Source organism: Cajanus cajan, chromosome 7 (assembly GCF_000230855.2).
Source record: "Cajanus cajan strain Asha chromosome 7, NIPB_CcT2T_4, whole genome shotgun sequence".
In the NCBI taxonomy this organism is placed as follows: Eukaryota; Viridiplantae; Streptophyta; class Magnoliopsida; order Fabales; family Fabaceae; genus Cajanus; species Cajanus cajan.
Genome location: NC_138523.1, coordinates 52895146 through 52916091, shown reverse-complemented (window position 1 = coordinate 52916091; position 20946 = coordinate 52895146). Strand labels below are relative to the sequence as shown.

The 20946-nt window shown below is 42.6% G+C and overlaps 2 protein-coding genes across 2 annotated transcripts; both read left to right on the top strand.

Moving 5' to 3' along the window:
* Positions 1-5016: 5016 nt before the first annotated feature.
* LOC109795113 (uncharacterized) lies at positions 5017-6149 on the top strand. Its single transcript, XM_020354533.3, has one exon. The coding sequence runs from the start codon at positions 5325-5327 to the stop codon at positions 5991-5993; it is 669 nt and encodes a 222-aa protein (XP_020210122.1). The 5' UTR covers positions 5017-5324; the 3' UTR covers positions 5994-6149.
* A 1325-nt stretch (positions 6150-7474) lies between these two features.
* Positions 7475-8785, top strand: LOC109788802 (NAD(P)-binding Rossmann-fold superfamily protein). The gene has a single exon (XM_020347632.3). It carries the CDS (start codon positions 7582-7584, stop codon positions 8566-8568), a length of 987 nt encoding a protein of 328 aa, XP_020203221.1. The 5' UTR covers positions 7475-7581; the 3' UTR covers positions 8569-8785.
* The last annotated feature ends 12161 nt before the right edge of the window (positions 8786-20946 follow it).

Genomic DNA, 20946 nt, shown 5'->3' with positions numbered 1-20946 from the left:
GGTTTTCAGCTTCCCTATTTATAGGAAAGTCCCAATGGCATTTTCGTAATTTCTCCTAAACTTTTAATATTATTTTATTATTATGTGGGACCCGCTTCTAATATAAAATTAGAAAACCACCGAAAGGTGGTGGCAGCTGTACGCAGCTGTACCTAACATTTCTCCCACTTGAAGATTATGATTAAGTTAATCATATCTTCACACCATTTCTTCTTTATTGATACTTCATGTTGCTTATGTTTCCAATAGGTCAAATAAGGATCGACACCATGTAAACTTGTCAGTGTTGACAGGTTTTGTCATTACGTCTGCTATGTTGTCTTTTGTATGGATCTTCTGCATATCCACTTTTCCTTCTTCTACTACTTCACGAACAAAGTGATATTGAACTCCTATGTGCTTTGTCCTGGAATGAAAGGCTGGATTCCTTGCAATGTGCAAGGCACTCTGACTGTCACAATACACAGTAATTTTCTCCTGCTTGTGCCCGAGTTCTTCCAATAACCTTTGAATCCAGATTGCTTCCTTGCATGCTTGCGTAGCTGCCATGTATTCAGCTTCTGTAGTAGATAGAGCTACAACAGTCTGTAACTTAGACAACCAGCTCACTGCTCCTCCAGCAAGTGTAAACACATAACCAGTAGTAGATTTTCGTTTATCCAGATCTCCTGCAAAATCTGAATCAACATAGCCTCTGACAAAAAACTCCGATCCTTCAAAACATAATGCAACATCTGAGGTTCCTTTGATATATCTAAGGATCCTCTTTACAATACTCCAATGCTCTCTACCAGGATCTGCCATAAACCTACTGACCGCTCCCACTGCTTGTGCAATGTCTGGTCTCGTACAAATCATGGCATACATAAGGCTTCCCACTGCTGATGCATACGACACTCGAGACATTTCTATCCTCTCTGCTTCGTTGCTAGGACTCATACTTGAGGATAATTTGTAATTGACAGGAAGTGGGGTCGAAATTGGCTTACAGTCTTGCATGTTGAAGCGCCGCAAGACCTTCAGTAAATAATTTCTCTGAGAAAGCCAAATCTTCCTGTTTTTTCTGTCTCGGTGAATTTGCATCCCTAAAATCTTGTTTGCTGGTCCCAAGTCCTTCATATCAAACTCCCTAGCCAATTGTGCCTTTAATTCTTGGATCTGATCTTTGTTGGGGCCTACCACCAACATGTCATCCACATACAACAGCAAGATGATGAAATCATTGTCATCAAACCTATTGTAGTACGTACAATGGTCTGAACTCAGTCTGTTGTAACCAAGGCTAATAATGAAGGAATCAAATCTCTTATACCAACACCTTGGCGCCTGCTTTAAACCGTACAGAGATTTGGTCAACCTACAAACCAAGTTTTCTTTTCCTTGTTCTTTAAAGCCTTCTGGTTGGAGCATATATATTTCTTCTTGGAGTTCCCCATGAAGAAAAGCAGTCTTTACATCAAGTTGCTCAAGATGTAAATTAAATGCAGCACACATAGCTAGAACAACTCTGATTGTGGTTAATCGGACAACTGGCGAGAATATCTCGTTAAAATCAATGCCCTCTTTCTGAGCATATCCCTTAACCACCAATCTTGCACGATATCTCTCCACTTGATCATTGCCATCACGTTTGATCTTATAGACCCATTTACAACCAATGGCTTTTCGACCTTTTGGAAGATCAACAAGTTCCCATGTTTTATTTCTATGTAAGGCCTCCATTTCTTCATGCATTGCTGCCATCCACTGAGAAACATCAGAACTCCTCAACGCCTCTTGAAAGGTTGATGGTTCTCCTTCTTCAGTTAAGAGACAGTACGCATCATGACTTGCCATAACATAGTCTGAATGCCAAGATGGTCTCCTTCTCTCACGTCTTATTTGTTGAACTTCTTCATCATTGGCTTCATCTGGTTCTTGTTCCTCATGCTCTTGTTCTGCTTCAGAGGTGTCATCCTTTTTAGACTTTCCTCCTATCTCCACTATACTAGTGTCTTTGATAGTGCTGTCATTCTCCTGCTCCTTTTGCAGTTCAGTTTCTGCAAAGACTACATCCCTGCTGACAACAACCTTGCGGGCAGTGGGATCCCACAAGCGATACCCCTTAACATTGTCAGCATAACCCAAGAATATACATTTCCTGGATTTTGGGTCCAGTTTTGTTCTTTCTTGGGAGTTGTACATCACGTACACCGGACATCCAAACACATGTAATGAAGAATAATTAGATGGTTTTCCACTCCACATCTCCATTGGTGTCTTTAAACCAATTGCTGTTGATGGTGAGCGATTGATCAAATAACAAGCAGTTTTGACTGCTTCTGCCCAGAAAGACTTGGCTAATCCTGCAGTTCTCAACATAGCTCTTGTCCTTTCTAGGAGAGTTCGATTCATCCGCTCTGCTACCCCATTCTGCTGAGGTGTATGAGCAACTGTAAATTGCCTCTTAATACCCTCTTGCTTGCAGAATGCCAGAAAATCACCATCTATATATTCTCCTCCATTATCTGTCCTCAAGCACTTAATCCTTTTTCCAGTATCAAGTTCCACTTGTGCTTTAAATTCCTTGAATACTGGGAACACATCTGACTTCTTTTTGATTGGGTACACCCACAATCTCCGGGAATAATCATCAATAAATGATACAAAATATTTTGCTCCTCCCATGGAAATTTTTGGTGATTCCCAGACATCAGAATGGATCAAGTCAAGTATGTGTTTGCTCCTTGTAGTTACTTTGGCAAATTGTAATCTATGTTGCTTGCTTGTCACACAGTGCTCACAAAATGGTAAGGTTACCATTTTAAGCCCTGACAAGAGATTACGTTCTGCAAGAATTTTCAGGCCTCGTTCTGACATATGTCCTAGTCTACGATGCCACATCATCGTTGCCTCTTCTTGACTTATTGCTGCAACTGATGCATCTGCTTCTTGCAACGTTTCTCCCAAGAGCAAGTATAGATTTGATGTGATCTTCTCAGCTTTCATCACCACCAAATTGCCTTTAACTACCTTCAAGATTCCACCTTCAACGTGGATCTTGCACTTGAGATCATCTAGTTGCCCAATGGACAATAGATTCTTTTTCAAGCCCTTCACATGTCGTACCCCTTGAATTATACGAATAGTACCATCATACATTTTTAACTTGATAGTACCAACTCCAGCAATTTCCAAAGCATGATCATTTCCCATAAATACGGATCCTCCTGAAATTGGTTCATAAGTGCAAAACCAATCTCTATTTGGAGTCATGTGCCAGGTTGCACCTGAATCCAATATCCAACATTCATGGAGTTGTTTTTCGCCTCTGGAACTTATTGCTTCACTGTACAAGATTTCTCCATCTTCTTGGGTACTAGCAACACAACCTTGAGAGGTTGACGCTTCAGAATTCTTCCCTCCTCCACTCTTCTTGTGCCAACAATCTTTCTTCATGTGCCCTCTCATGCCACAATTATAGCATTTGAGGTTCTTCCTTCCTTGAGATTTTGATCTACCATGATTTTGACTCCCACTGGAGCCACGTTCCATTGATCTTCCTCTCATCATCGTCAAAGCTTCTGCTTGCTTTGAACTTTCCAGTCTGTCTTCCTTATTCTTTCGCCTGGACTCTTCTTCAAGAATAGCTCCGGCAACATCCTCAAAGGATAGACGACCAACAACATTATTGTTTGTTATGTTGATGATGAGTTGATCATATGAATCTGGTAAACTCTGAAGTAGAAGCTCCGCACGTTCATTTTCCACTATGTTGAAATCAGCTGTTGAAAGCTGAGCAAATAGCGTATTCAGATTGTTGATGTGGTCCGTCACTGCTGTGGACTCACTCATTCGAAGAGTGTAGAGTTTCCTCTTTAAGAATATTCTGGTGTGAAGTGACTTGACCTCGTATAATTTTACGAGCGTGTCCCAAATCTCCTTTGCAGTTGTCTTCTCTGCTATGCTCGACAAAACTGAATCAGCCATTGCTAAGTGCAAATTGGCAACAGCATTGTCATCCATTTCTCTCCACTTTTCATCAGTAATATCTGATGGCCTGCCTTCAATTGCTTTAAGACAGTTGTCTTTTCTCAAAATTGCTCTTATCTTCAATTTCCACAGGGAAAAATTGTTCCCGTTGAACTTCTCTATCTCAAACTTTGCTGCCATAATTTCTTCTATTAAACCGACTTAAGTAACTTCCACTAGAATAGTACCGCCTACTGGAACAATGATAAAATCCAGTAACAAGAATAATTCTTTTCTGATGTGACTGATCAGGCAATACTGCAGCCACAGAGCATACTAAGAATTTTCTCCGATACTATACCAATGTACACCACAGCGGAATAATAAACAACCTAGTGGCTCTGATACCACTGTTATGACCAGAGTAGGCTTAATAGTTACTCACAGCTAAAACAAGAGATGAGTAAAAAGAGTCAAGGGAGAAAATAACCACAGTAAAAATATTATTTACTGAAAGGGAGAAAATTACAACACTTCTCTCTCTATAACTTACTCCTTTTTAATTAGGAGACTACTACTACCGAGAACAGATCTCAAGGTGTATAAGAGAGGAAAAGAGAAGAGAAGAAGATTTGGGATGAAAATTATGGTTTTCAGCTTCCCTATTTATAGGAAAGTCCCAATGGCATTTTCGTAATTTCTCCTAAACTTTTAATATTATTTTATTATTATGTGGGACCCGCTTCTAATATAAAATTAGAAAACCACCGAAAGGTGGTGGCAGCTGTACGCAGCTGTACCTAACATGATCCTCACCACGGAGTTTCTTAAAACCAACTATCAAATTATACTCTTATATTTATATGAATAGCATTTTTTTTTCCTAATCACATGCATCCTCTCCATTAGAAACAATTATGTTAAAATTGGATAGAATATCTTAAAGTGATAAAGTTTTCCTTCAGAGTATTCAATGAAAAATAAGATATGAACATAGTGTGTGTTGCAATTCGATCATGAATTGATAATTTTTGTGATAATTAATTAAAATTGATGTATTTTTGAATTTGTTTAAGAGTGTAAAAGTCATTGTACTAATTAAATATAGGAATGAAGTCATTAAATTTAAGAGATAAAAGTTTTGCCATGTATAAACATCCCTATCCAAATTGCATAATGATGGGAACATAGGTTTCCCTTTTTTCCTTTAATTTTGTTCTTTCCAAGCTTTTGTGAAAGCTAGAGGAAGAATCTAGCCGACCACAGAACAAGCTCTACTTTTCTCTTCCACAAGTTTCCCGCTCTACAATTCCCTCCAATCATACTAAACCAAAGGAGATGATGAGCAACACCACAGAGGTTTGAAGTCCAACATGGGAAACTGCTTCTTTGGGGCGATGTCAGAACCTGATGCAGCAATCAAAGTGATAACATCAAACGGTGGCATCATGGAATTCAGTGCTCCTGTAACGGTGAGTTTCATCACCAACGAGTTCCCGGGGCATGCCATATTCAGAAGCCACGACCTCTTTTGGAAACCACTCAGCAATTTGGATGAGTTGGAGCCAGGCCAATCTTACTATTTGCTACCACTCAAAAACAACAACATAGACACCCCATGTAGTGAACATGTTGTGAGACAAGGCCACGTTAGATCTCATAGTGTTCCTACTACCTCGTACCCTGCCTTGTATAGAATGTCCTTGGACTACCAGCACCACCTCAAGAGGTCCTCCATGGAAGCATTCTCTAGCAGGAGCAGTGGTACTAGTAGCTGCAACATTGGTGGTGGTGGTGGTGGTGGTGGTAGCAGTAGGTTTTGGAAAGTGAAGCTTGTGATCACCCCAGAACAGTTGGTGGATATTTTGGCACAAGAGGCTCGCACCAAGGAGTTGATAGAGAGTGTGAGGATGGTGGCAAAATGTGGGGTTTCTTCTGGTGGCATTTCATCTTCTGCTGCAGCTATGATTTCTGATCAGTGGAGCCTTTCCACCACCAGTTGGAGCATTTCCTCTAAGATTGATGCCTTGGTAGGTATTTAATTAGTACAGATCAGTGACTAATAATTTGTACCAACATTAATTACTGTTTTTTTTTTGTCTCTTCTTCTTTGGTTACGCATGCACGTATTTTGCTTCTTCTTTAAAATTCAATGTAGATTCACTCTTTATCACATCAAATTGCAGAATTTCTGAGCATTTCTTGTACTAGTGGTAGTGTCACGTTTTATTTTTTTACTGTTTGAGAAGAATACCAAATCATTTTGTCACATCAACACAAGTTATTTGATCTTACACTAAAATAAATACGAGATCTTAATGTATGAGAAACATTAGGTGTTTTGACTGATCATGTATAGGTATATAGTTTAATGCAATGGTAGGGCTTTCCAAAATTGCTGCATAACACTGAAAAGCAATTCATGTATCATATCAGAAAAAAAATAAAAATGCTGCCCTATATTGATGATTACAATGACCTATTGGCCTTTGTAGACTAGAAGTTTCGTTTAATTAGCTTGGTCTTATAACAAAATAGGAAAACTTAATCAATGGAAAAATCACGGGTTATATTCTTATGATTAAAGGCAGGAATCATGTGAGGTGGAATCCTGTATTAACAGTTGCTGCGGGCTTAATATCTCCAGAAGAATGAGATAACAATGAAGAAAATGTTTTCCGACTAGATTCTTGAGTTGAATGTGTTAATGTTTTTTTTTTTTTTCCCCTTTTTGGTCGAAAGCTGCCCACATCATTTACTTGCAAGAATGCTACAATTATGAACTAATTGTAATTATTGTGATAAATTGAATTCATATACAGCAGCACATATTCATTGCGGATCTGAGAACTTGAATAAAGTTAAATGTTGGTAAACATAAAAAGGAATAAAATGAGTTTAAGCACAGTACAGAAGGTATCAAAGAATTGGGAAATAAAGTGCTTTAATTACATTCTCTACTTCACCTTTTTTCTTTTCTTCTCAACACTTTATCTCTTTTCTATTTCTACCGAAGCCTTTCATTCGTCCCAACAAGCAGTATTATTCAGAACTGGGGGTGTTCGCGGGACGCATTTAGAGTATCTTTAATTTGTATCGTCGTATTTTTTAATAAGTAATTGTGTTTATTAGAGTCCGATGAGATAACACCAAAAAAAAAAAAAAAAAACTTTAAAATAAAATAAATAATTTTATTTATGAATTAAAATATAATAATCCTTAATTTTGATTAATGAACATAAGAGAATACAAATCATTTTTACAGATAAAAAAAAACATACATTATCAATCCTTCACCATTTACAAATAAAAAGTTAGTCACTCATTATTGTTATATATTTTTTATGATTATATAATTTTTTTTTTATTTTTAATATTTAATATTTAAGAGAATACAAGTCAGTCTCACAAATAAAAAAATAAGTCATGCATTTTAATTAATGAAAGAATAAATTAAAACAAGAATAGATTGAGGAGTGATAAATTTATGAATGGTAAAAGTAGCGATAATTGTATTTTTTCCATTTGATAAGTTGACGATGCTAAATTGGACGGAAAGTGTGTTGACGCAGTGAGTGTGAGGTAAAAGAGAAAAGGTAGAAGGTAGAAGGTGGAACCTGAATCACAGTAATGGCTACCACCGTACCCTCTTCTCCGGTCTTCATATCCTCCGACACCTTGTGCAACATCCTCACCCACCGCACTCTCATAGACCACTTCCAATCCACTCTCCCCAACGCCACAACCATTCTGGAAACCCCAATTCGGCAGCACTACCCTCTCTCCCCTTCCTCCTCCCTCCTCCTCATGCCCTCCTGGTCCTCTTCCCCATCCCTCCCTTACGCCGGCGTCAAGCTCGTCACCCATTTCCCCCAAAACTCCGCCCGCAACTTACCCGGCGTTCAGGGAACCTACGTCCTCTTCAGTTCCGCCACCGGCCAAACCCTAGCCGCCATGGACTCCACCCATCTCACCCTCTACCGAACCGCCTGCGTCTCTGGCTTAGCTTCCAAATACTTAGCCAGACACGACAGCCAAACTCTCCTCATGCTCGGTGCTGGATCCTTGGCGCCACACCTCATCAGAGCCCATCTTTCAGCCCTCCCCACTTTGCGAAAAGTCATCATCTGGAACCGAACCCTCCAAAAGGCCCAAACTTTGGCCCGGGAACTTGCCCAGAGTGGGGAATTTCATGGGGTCACCTTCGACGGCTGTGGGTGTTTGGACGAGGTTGTCGGCCTCGGGGACATCGTGAGTTGTGCCACGAATTCCGAGGCTGCGCTTGTGAAGGGGGTGAGGTTGAAGGATGGGGCCCACTTGGATTTGGTGGGGTCCTTCAAGCCTGAAATGAAGGAGTGTGATGACGAGGCCATAAGGAGGGGAAGGGTGTTTGTGGACAATGAGGCTGCGCTCGTTGAGGCAGGGGAGCTGCTGGGGGCTTTCCAGAGAGGGGTCATCACCAGGGATCACATTCAAGGGACTTTGGTGGATCTTGTCTCTGGTCTCAAGGTTGGCAGAAAAACTTCCCACGAAATAACTGTCTTCAAGTCTGTTGGTTCTGCTGTTGTAGACATGCTTGCGGCACAGTTCGTTTATGAGACTTATACCACCACCTAGGTACACTATATTGAGTCTAGTTTGTGCTGAATAGTTCAATAAGATTTATCAATAAGATTATGAAATTTCCTAATCACACATGGAAATTAAGTTCGTCTTGGACTTTTGGTAATATCTGTGATTTATCATAGCTTTCAAAATTTGGTGTGATTAAGGATTGTATTGAAATCTATAATCTGGCTATGATTATATATAAATCTCCATATCTCATGCTGAAGTGCTTCTAAGTGGTTTATGTATATAGATAGATAGTTACTGTTTTCTAGATGCTTTTATACAATACAATTGTGACATGAGAATACTTGAAGCATCTCAAGGTGGTGTTTGTCTAACTACTAAAGAAAGCCAGATAACTAGCCACAATGGAGCCGTTTAAAAGGGGGAAAATTTACGATGGCTCGATGAAAACTACTTTGAATTAGCCTGTATTTGATCATTTATCGTCGCGAGCATCGTGTAAAAACTAATGTTGTTGGTATTAGAGGTACAGTGCATGGCATAAGGACGCACGTCACAACTCACAAGTGGTGACATGTAAAAGAAATAAAAATTTGTATTCTGAAAAAAAATAAAAATCACATGTACAACTTTCTTAATTGCAAAGCTCGGCATTTGAACTTGGGTTCTTGAACAAACACAAGGGAGTTAACGCAGATAAATCGTGATTCCTGCCATAAATTCAAATCAAGTATGATGATCAACCGCTACAACATATACTGGTATGAGCATATATGCTTGCTCACAGAAAAAACTGTGTTATGGTTTATCATCATTTGATACATTCCCTTATTTATGATAATCAGCCAGTTGCTCTTTAGAAAACTGCTTCCTGACATGTTAACGGAATCGCTAGTTAACACTACCACCTTTTGAAGTTGGGGTTACATTTATATTCTTGCTGGTAGTTGGTTGAATGGAATGATACAACTTTAAATATCCAGTTACTCAAATCAAACCCAACACGAAATGTATAAAAACCCATTTAACTATGGCAAGAAAGAACTTTGTAGATAAACAATTCCATAATTTGTGCAGTACTTTCACCCGAGTATCCTGAAATCTCCGTCCAAGAGATTGAGGACTTGTGTAGTCGATCTTTTCTTCACCAGCTTTCAGACAAGAGATGATTTTGAAAGCTGAGTGTTTGATTATTGGTTGAATTTTCATATACTCTTCTATTTAAAGGAGAGTACCAAAATCAGAACAAGCTGTTTTCACTTTCAGCTAAGCAAGTATAATATTGCACTTTAAAATGCTTTTGAAAACAATCATACTTTATTGTAACAGTAACGATAAATAAAGTTTAGATATTGAACTCAAAAGATTATTAGTTTCAAATAATTATTAACTTAATCGTGACTTTTAATAATTTAAAGATAATAGAATTTGATTGAGAGAATATTAATTTAAAATTTAGAAATTAAATACTAATTTTTTTTATTGAAGTTCATAGATAAAAACTTATTATTTTTAATCCTCAAGATAAAATTTATAAATTATAAAATAATGTCGTCAATTTTACTTATGAAATGATTAACAATCGTATGTTCCAAAAAGCTATTAGTGTTAATCTTAAGAAAAATCTAAATTAATTACAAGAATTTTATTCTAAAAACAAAGAAGCATATTAAAAAATTAATTCAATTAAAAATTAATAAAACAATTTGATCATGTCAATTTTCAGAAATCATTTTAGATTTATGTTAATTAAAAGAATTTGATTATGTATTTTTAATTAACTGAGATAGGAAATAAAATACTAAAATAATTTCACAATTTTCAAAAATAATTCATGTATTTATCATTGGGAGTTTACAACCCTAGAATAAGGAATTAGCAAACATACTGTTAGAACCCATTAAACAAAGGAAAAGAATTAATCATTATAGTAAGAATTATTCCCCAAGAGCTTGGTCTTTAGCCTCTCACAGAACTTTAATAACTAATACAAGAAAGAAAATATAAAAAAAATTAAAACTAAGAATTTGATAAAGTTGGATGATTATACTATGGTATGGACATCTCTACTTATAATTATAAATCAGGGTGAAATTTTAAGTACAACCATACATCTCAACAAGCATGTTCATGCTTAATAAGTTAGACGTGCTTCATTAAAACAAGAAATACAAGTGTGTTGCATCAATGGTGTGAATGTATTTTGTTGTTCATGAGTGTTTTGAAGAAAATATGGTCATACATTTGGGTGTGCTTCTTTTGAAGTATGGTCATGCATATGTCAAATAAGGTTGTGCATATCTTCACCCTTCATTATTGTTTCGTTTAATCTTTTAATTGCACTAATTTCATTATTATTATTATTATTTTTATATTTTTCTTGTTTGTTGCACACTTAATTAAAGAAGTGAAATATTATCAAAAACTTAATATTAAATTAATGCAAAATTACAATAAATATTAAGTTATTATGCAACATTTTGATGGTTTAACAAATAAACACATAATGACTAATGAAATGTTAACGGATTAAGATTTTTAACTCTAACTAAGCATTTAATTTAATTTAATTTGTTAATGCTTACCCTAGACCAGAAAATAAGATCTTTAATATATGTATCACTAGTTAAAAATCCAAGTTAACTTTGTGCTTCACATAGAACAAATTAAGGTGGTTTAAATCGATGTACTACTTAAGCCATGATTCATATGAGGCTCTGCCACTCAATAAGGACGAGTTTGTATTAGCGATCAAACATAGAAGTGCATCATTTTGAGATTTTCAGGACACTTTTGCCGAAAATAAGATTTTGTTTATTGTGTGTGGTGCGGTGATGGATTTTGCCAACGAACAGAGACAAGCTCTCAAGTCTCAATCTTTTAGGAGTGGCTAATGGGTTTGAGTCATATCAGTTACATAACTTACTGCCTAATAAGTTTACACCATAGAACATGGGGGAACAAATTCTATGATAGACATGTCAAACAGGGACCTAGATTCCTTTGTAGGTGCTCCACCCATTATAGTTGTTCTACTTTCTAGTGACTAGAATACAAAGCATGAAATCTTCATCTGTCATGATAAGTACTTACAGAACTGAAGCTTTTAAAAAGGGGCAGATGCGTGCAGTGCACGAGGCTTCCACCTGGTGGGGTTTGAGAAAAGGTAGATCATTAAAAGGCTCTTTCTAGAATGTGAATCCATGACTTCAATAGTCAATACCTTATGCGCCATGGCTCACCTCGATTCTAAGTTTTTCAAGAGAAAATAATTAAAAAAAACCCAACTTTTGGGTTGACTTTCAGAAAGAGGTAAAAGTTGGTTACTTTATAATTATTTACTTGTTATTGTGAACTGTGAAATATTATATGACTGAAAGCAATTTGAGGGAATGAAATGTTGGCCATGATGACGGATGGGGCAGAAGCAGATTCGATGTGTCATTTGTCAAATTAAAGGTGCCATCAAACTCCTTCCTCATAATGAACTCCCAACACCAATACTTACATAGGGTTTCCAGCTAAACTGTTAATGAGAAATTTGGATGTAATCCTCAAAAGTACATCGAAGACAAAACAAATGAATTTCAGGCTCAATAACAAACATCATTATGATCTTCATCGTGTTATTCTAATCATGGTCACTCCAACTCAGAGAACATATCCATGTTATCCACGCTAACAATGAAGTGCTACAAGGTACAAATTAGACTAGCCATAGCCAAGGTGGAATTACATGGGAAGAGATGCAAGCTTTGCAAAACATGAGGTTACAAAGAAAAAGATGAAAGTGTAGTCTGTTATATGCCAAAAACACAGATGAACTAACATGAGATGTATGAATACACTATCTAGAATGACTTAGAGAGTGTTTGGTTCATTGTCAAAAGCCTTTAAATGTCCCCTTGAACGAAAAAGTAACATTGTTACTTGTTATTTTTGGGTTTTGGAAAGAGGAGATGTCTTTGCACCGGTGGAAATGCAAAGGATATTCCAAACATGTATGTCTCCGTGAAAACCAAGATACAAGAACTAGCCGAGACAAAAATGTGATCCAGGGTACACAATGAGAGCGGCCATTATCACACATAACGCAGCAAATAGGAGAATTTGCACTACATCCAGCCTATAAAGCCCAAATCCCTGCACAGCATACAAGCCCAAAGAGAAACAAAGCTCAACAAAGAAAAAATACAACAGATAGAAGACAAATAACGAGAAAGATGCATAAGTCCTCTAATTGATGCCAATCTCACTGCACACAAAAATGGATTTTTTTTATCATTTATAAAGATCAATAAATTTACAGTACAACAATTTGTGATTAAATTATTATTTATTAAATTCACATGTTACATCGCAGAACCATTGCATCAGTGATCAACCACCCATATTTTTACTTTTATAGTACTAATTAATGTAGATTTTTTTTTTCGACATAAGATTTAGTATTTTACGTTGACACCTATGTTTGTCTAAACTATTATCTTAATGCACTCTAAATGCTACTCTTTTTTAAGATACGGTCCCTCACCTCTCCTTGGAGCTCTAAATAAACGTTATGAAACTAGTAATTATTTGTTTTCTGAATTCTTGTAAGAACTTTTCTATAAATAAAATACTTTTGTAAAAATTAAAGTGAGTCAAGTATGTTATAAACCACTAAAGAAAATCCAATATTTGCATTTGCTGCCATTACAAGACATGCTTATTGTACTATCCATACTGTGTAACCGAGTTTCGAGCTCGGCACCACAACGCAAACCGACCTCGAACGCGCACTGCATGGCATCAGCTCGGCATTTAAGTGAATCATAACCGATTCCCGAGAATCTCGCTCCAAACGAGGTCCGTTATCTAATCATATTACATCTTATCTCAGGCCCAAGGCCCAAAGCAACCCTAATTCACACTAAGGTACGTGCATTACTTATACGAGATTCATACTCCCACAAACACTAACTTTAGCATCGGAGTCTCTTTTGCAGGTACCACCCCCATCTTGGAGCACTAGCGTACCCGTGAAGGAGGCTCACTGATCTTACCTGGCGAATCAGCTCTACAGCAGATTTCCGGTAAGAACATTTGACGTCCACCGTGGAGCCGATCAAGACAGATCTTATCGGCCACTCTTATGGTTTGCACCAGAAGCCATAGCAGACGCGCAACAGAAGACGCAGATCATACGACTATCATGGACAATGAAGCGGCATTACGGAGGCTGATTGATCAGGTCGAGCAGATGCGGCAGCAACACACCGCCGACCCACAAAACATGCGTGCCCAGCACGACACTGATCTAGCGGCAATGCGCACCACTAATGAAGCCAACCTGGTAGCGCTACGCGCCGAGAACGAGCGCATCCACGCCCAACTCCCTCGGCGTCCCTCTGATCATCCTCCTCATGTGAGCAGCCACCACGAGGAAGAAGAACATTCAGTCTCACAACCGCGGACAGCAACCAAGACACCAACTCAGCGGCCGGCCACGCATCGGTCTCACGCACCGACGCACAGGTCAGCCCATGAAATCAGCAAGGCCCCTACTCATGCCGCGGGAGAACCGGCAACTTTCCGCCGCCACCCTTTTGTGGATGGTATTATGGAGACACCACTCCCTCACGGTTGGAAGCCTCTCCACCTCGACCGCTACGACGGCACGACAGACCCGGATGAGCACATCGACCTGTACACAACAAAGGTAAATCTCTACACCAACAACGATGCTATCTTGTGTAGGGTTTTTCCGACCTCACTTAAGGGGGCCGTGCTCAACTGGTACACGCAACTACCTGCTCAGTCCATCGACAGCTTCAATACCCTAGTCAGGAGGTTCACCTCGCAATATGCGACGAGCCGACCTCACCATGTCACCTTAGCCGCCCTGGCCAGTCTCAGGCAAAGTGACGACGAACCGCTCCGGGCATTTATGGAACGATTCGCCGCCACCTCGATCAAAATCAGGAACCTGAATCCCGAGGTCGCCCTACACGCCATGCTCATGGCACTTAAGCCCGGGCCATTCGTCGACAGCCTATGTCGTGAGTCTCCCCGCTACATGGACGAGCTCCACGCCCGCGCTGCAGGTTACATCCAGATGGAGGAGCACTCCGCCTTCCGTGACCAAGTTCGCGGAAAAGGACCAGCAAAGCCCGAGTAGGGGCACAACGATAAGGTTAAAGTCAACAATGACAGCCAGTTCAAGAAGTCGGCTAGGGCAAACAGAGGGGGGAGATATGACTTCTACACCCCCCTGAACGCACCCAGAGTCCACATCCTGGAAGAAGCTAGCAATAACAACTTACTCGCCCTTCCACCACCGGGCCACACTCCAAACAGCGCCGACAAGTCCAAACACTGTCGGTACCACAGGAACCAGGGTCACACCACGGAGGAATGTCGCACGCTCCGGGACCGTATCGAAGAGCTCATACAGACAGGCCATCTCGGCCAATACATCCAGCGGCAACAGGGTCACCGAGGAGGGCATGGCGGCCGAGGGCGTGGCAGAGGCCAAGGTTCGGGAGCCCACACGAATCAACCCTCCGGCTCCCAGCAAAATGCCGGCGGCACAGTACAGGCCGAGGTAAGCCAGGAGACAGGGTCAGCCCCCTTACGGGGAGTGATTAACACAATTGCAGGCAGTTTCGCTGGGAGAGGCGCCAGCAGCTCAGCCCGAAAAAGGCACCTGCGGAATGTCAACTGCATCTACTCTACCACCTCGGCCTCGCACCAAAGCTCACCGCCGATCTCTTTCTCTGACGAGGACTACGTGGGTGTCAGCCCTAACTAAGATGATCCCATGGTTATCATCGTGGAGGTCGCCAACTGGGAGGTACAGAAGGCACTCATTGACCAAGGAAGTTCGGCCGACGTCCTGTACTGGCCAACGTTCCTTAGGCTAGACATCCCCCATTCCCTCATCCAGCCGCACACGGAACCCTTAGTCGGCTTTGTAGGAGAGCGAGTTCACACTCGCGGGTACATAGACCTACTGACAACCTTCGGGGTACCACCGGACACAAGGAGAATCATGGTTCGATACCTCCTCGTGGAGGCCAACACCTCCTATAACATCATCATCGGGAGGCCAACCTTGAATCAGCTCGGAGCGGTGGTGTCCACCCCACACCTCACCATGAAGTTCCCTGGGAATGACGGCAAGATCATCTCCGTCAAGGCAAATCAGAAGACAGCTCGGCAGTGTTACGCCGAGAGCCTGAGAATCTCCTTATCCGGAGCAAGGGGGGTCCCCCCACCATAGCTCATTAGGTTCTATTTCTCCTTTCTGTATAAACAAAACTGTGCACTCTTTTCCCGCTTCAGTCCTTGACTGAGAGGGTTTTTAACGAGGCACACAAAAACGGTCAATAAAATTACTCATTTTGCTCAATCTATTCTCTTATTTATTGTTTTTACAAAAAAAAAAAACAAAATCGAACCAATCTCTTTCGCCCTTATCAAGGTCGAGTACGAACCTTAAATACTCCGAACCGAGGTCGAGTCCGAACCCCGTTAAATTTACGAGGTCAAATACGAACCTCAACACTCAAAAACAAGGTCGAGTACGAACCTTAACACTCCAAAACAAGGTCGAGTACGAACCTCGGCAAAATTCGTTCTACTCCAAAACGAGGTCGAGTACGAACCTCGGCAAAATTCGTTCCACTCCAAAACGAGATCGAGTACGAACCTCGGCAAATTTCGTTCTACTCGAAAACGAGTACGAAACTTGGCAAAATTCGTATACGCCAAACCCCGACACACCTCGTTTTACTCCAGATTAAGGACGAATACGAACCCCGACGCGCTCATTCGAAGTCGAACCCGAACCTCGATGAAACTCATTATTACACAAAAACTGAGGTCGAGTACGAACCCCAATACATTTCATTTTACGCAAACCCAAGGCCATGTTCGAAACTCAGGACCACCGTTTGAGGTCGAATTCGAACCCTTAATACAGTCCACCCTACTCTAAAAACAAGATTGAGCCCGATAAGGCAGAAAAACAATCAAATCTCGACGAGCAATATACATACAAAGTCCACTCTGAAGCCGGATTACCAAAGCCACATCCAAAAATACAAAGAATGCCAGCAGCTTGGCAACGCGCACCGACAACCGCCCGAAACTCTCCACCACATGATGCCAGTGTGGCCTTTCTCCCAATAAGGAATGAGTATCCTCGAACCATTCCCCCCTGCGAAAGACCAACTAAAGTTCCTCCTGGTAGCAATCAACTACTTCACCAAGTGAATCGAGGCATGTCCACTCGCCAAAATCACCACTGAGAACGTGCGAAAGTTCACCTGGAAGAATATCATCTGCAGGTTTGGAATCCCTCACGCCCTCGTTACCGACAATGGTCGACAGTTCATCGCACAGGGATTCGAGGACTTCCTCCGCGATCTCGGAATTAAACACCTTTCGACCTCGATGGAACACCCCCAGACCAATGACCAGGCCGAAGCCGCCAACGAGGCCATCCTTCGAGAACTCAACAAGCGACTAAGAAACGCCAAAGGGCAGTGGCCCTATGCTCTCCCCAGCATCCTCTGGGTGTATCATTGCACCCCCCGGCCAAGCACACAAGGGACGCCTTACAGGCTGACCTACGGAGCTGACGTAATGATCCCAGTAGAAGCAGGCGAAAAATCCCACAGACGCCAAGTCTTCAACAGCTAGAAGAATGCCCAAGAACTGGCGGCTGACCTCGACCTAGTGGACGAGCTCAGAAACGAAGCCCAAATCCACGAAGAAGCCTGCAGGCTCTGAGCTTCCCGAAGATACAACACCCGAGTAAAACCTCGCTCGTCCCGAGTGAGTGACTTGGTACGGCGATTACTAGGCGAAGCAAGAAAGGACACGTCAGATGGGAAACTCGCACCCACTTGGGGTGGCCCCCTCCGAGTTACAGAAGACTTGGAAAATGGAGCATATAGACTGGAGGAACTCAGCGGCAAACCCATACTGCGAACTTGGAATGCTACGCATCTCAAGTTTTATTTTACTTGAACTTTGTATGAATGAGCCGCGTACTCTTTTCCCGCCTCAGTCTTTTATCTCAAAAAACAGAAAGATGGGTTTTGGTTGAGAGGGTTTTTAACGAGGCACACTTACATAATCAACAAAAGGACTCATTCCACTCAACCTACATCTTTCTCGCATCATTTTACGTTTAACCTCAAATGAAGGTTGAGTCCGAGCCTCGGGTCATTAAGGTCAAATTTGAACCTTCACAAAAATCTAAGGTCGAGTACGAACCTCGGTTTATTCAGGTCAAGTCTGAACCTCCACGAAAGTACAAGGTCAAATCCGAACCTTCGCATAGCTCACTTCACTTCAATTCGAGACCGAACCCGACCCTCAGGCCAAATTCGAACCTCTCGAAAGAATCCTTTACGAAAAACCGAGGTCAAGGTTTAACTCCAGCATGACTAGCTCGGATCTATAAAAACACAAAACAGGCACCGAACGTATACCTCAAAACACGCACAAAAGCGCAAACACATAAAAGCAAAAAAGGGGGATATATATATATATACCAGCAAAGTTCCCAGAGTTCAACACTTGAATCCAAAACAGAAAATTAAACTAGGATATTACAAAATTGGCCTACACAGAGGCATTTTCGCCGGAGCTATCCTCGACGTCGTCCTCCTTGACTAGCTTCCCAAAGCGGACAACCTTCTCCACATGCATGGAGGAAAAGTCAAACCCGGGAGCAAGGAGTCGTGCCTGACGGACAGCCTTGTGGAAGCCCCTCTTGTGCTCCACCACAACGGAGCGTTCAACCTCCGCAAGCCTCCCCTCCACGGCCACCTTCCCGCCGCCAGCTCCGCAGGCTCCGCCCTCAAGGTGGCAATCTTGTCCTCCCGGCCACCAAGAATGACCTCGCTACGAAGGCGCTCCTCAGCCGCCGCCGCCAACTCTCCTTTAAGAGAGGTCACAACATCCTCCAGAGCCCGCACTTGGCCACGAGAAGACGTCACCTCATCCTCCAAAGAGCGGGCGCGACCCCGAGAGAAGGCGACGAGCTCCCGCAGCTCCCCCACCTGGGAAGCATAAGCCTCGTTGGATCGCAAGGCGATCTCAAGAGATTTCTGGACCCGTGCAAGGTCGCCCCGCGCAGATCAAAGCTCGGCCTCCTGCCGCTTCGCCTCACCAAGGGCAGCACTAAGAGCTTTGTTCTCCTCCCTCAGGATCTTATTCGCATCCTTCCAGGGTTGAAGCCGACCCCTCAGCTTGGTCAGGTCCTCTTGTTACTTGGCCAGGTCCCCCTGTTGCTTAGCCCACCTAGGCTTCCAGTGACCCAGGATGCCCATAGCCCTCTGCAGAAAGACCTGGGCAACGTCGAAACTATCCTCGGGGCCGGCCTCGTCTATCAACCCCTGGTCCTCGGAGCTCAATGAGCCCTGAGGAAAGAACTTCTCGGCGGTCACCCCCGCGCTCCACAGTGAGTCCAGGTCGGCCGAGGCGCTCACATGGTCCAACCGCACCTTCGAAAGGCCCTTCCCGAAGCGATGGGTTAGGTATCAGCTCCGAGAAGCCCCCTGTGACGAGCCAGACGGCGGCGCCGAGGCTGCAGCGGTGAACGGGGGAACCTCACGACTTGGACCCCCTTCACGAGCCTCAACAGAGGCGGAAGCCGGCGCCCCCTGCTCAGCATCTGGAAGGTCCGCAATAGGAACCTCCGACCTCGCCTGCGAAAACCAGCCCTATGTCAAAAAATAATTAAGGTGACATACATAAAGCAACGAAAGTTAGGGAACACTACTTACCTCAGTAGCAGGAACAACCTGCTCGGCTACCGGAACCGCCAACTCGGCAACCTGAACCACCTCTTCAAAAGCCACCTGGGGGGCCCCCTTGGGCGGTGGACTCTCGGTAAGGTCCACTGCACCAACATCAGCAGCCTTGGAGGTCACCTCCTCGGCGTCCGGAGGGGCAGAGGTCCCCCCAACCTCCTTCGCTCCCCTCTTCCTCTTTCGGCTGACCTTCAGAGTGGGAACATCCTCCTCTTGAGGCTCGGGGACCTCGAGCTCGGTGACGTTGTAACGATGCTTCAGCTCACGCCACAGGTTTTTTCCCATGATGCCTGCATTCACGAGATAAAACACATCAGCAAGTGAAATTTACACAAATCCCAAACCACCAAAAAACCAAATACTCACTCTCCAAACCCCTCTTCCTGAATGCCGAATTCGCAAGCGACAGAACGAGCTTGCAATCCAGCGGACGAGGAAGCGCGGCGAGATTCTCAATGGCAGCCGCCTCCGAAGTAGTCAGCTTCAATTGGCCCACCCCGTGAAACCTAGAAGGTCGGGGGCACCAATAGAAGGGAAATCTTGGCAGCCCCCCGAAATAAAACGCCCCATCTTCCGAGGGGTCGACGTTCACAAGAGCAACCCGGAAAAACTATTGTTTGAAATTTTTGTACGACTGGGAGTAGAGAGTAAACAAACCCCCATCCCTACTCCCACTCAAAGATGATATACCATAAGGCAGAACGCCTAACTTCAATTGATAAAAATGAAGGAAAACAGGAAGAGACACCTTTATCCCCAAAACTGTACACAAGACTTGAAAAGCCCTCAAAAAACCCCAACTATTGGGGTGCAACTGGCAAGGAGCCGAGTTGACATAGTTCAAGAAATCACACTCGAATTGAGTGAAGGGAAGACAGACACCCAAATCCCTAAAAAAATAATGGTACATATAGAAATGAGGAGGGTCGGAAGACCTCCCCATGTACACGCCCTCACCGGCTTGACAGGGCTCAAGCCGGATCATTCGGGAGATAGAAGGGTCACAAACCCTACACGACCTTGAGATCTCATTCACCTCAAGAAAGGTCCGAAAGACGCTTTGAACCTCCGCCATCTCACGCTTGACCCAGTCGTAGCCAGGGATACCCGGCTCCAGGTCCTTAGGCGGAGACACATCCTTCTTCTCGGCAGCGGCCTTCCCACTAGCCGCCGCCTTGCCGCGTGCCTTACCCTTGGCAGGCGCAGAAGAACCGGCACCATTTCCACCAGCCATCAAAGAAACGAGAAGGCTCAAAGAAGATTTGGGTACAAGAGAAAACAAAATAGTAGAAAGGAAGTACCTGGTACTCCTCGTCAGATAATAACCCTAACAATGATGGGGTTACCGGAAACGATGGCAGAAATGGAAGAAATCAAGAGTGGAAGATGAACAGGCAGGCGGAGGAGACAACGTGCGCAAGGAAACTGGAAGAGTGAAAAATGAGTAAAGTGAAAAGGGGAAGAGGCGCGAGGGAGAGAAAAAGGCCCTTCCAAAATTCAAAAACGGTCATGCCACGTGCCAGCCAAGGGACATGCCTGACAACACAATTAATTGCAAGACCATCATTACATAACCGTCATCTCCCATAAACGTGCCACTTACACGTTC

Excerpts from the sequence above, each read along its gene's own strand:
- LOC109795113 (XM_020354533.3), top strand. The coding sequence starts at position 5,325 with ATGGGAAACTGCTTCTTTGGGGCGATGTCAGAACCTGATGCAGCAATC.
- LOC109788802 (XM_020347632.3), top strand. The coding sequence starts at position 7,582 with ATGGCTACCACCGTACCCTCTTCTCCGGTCTTCATATCCTCCGACACC.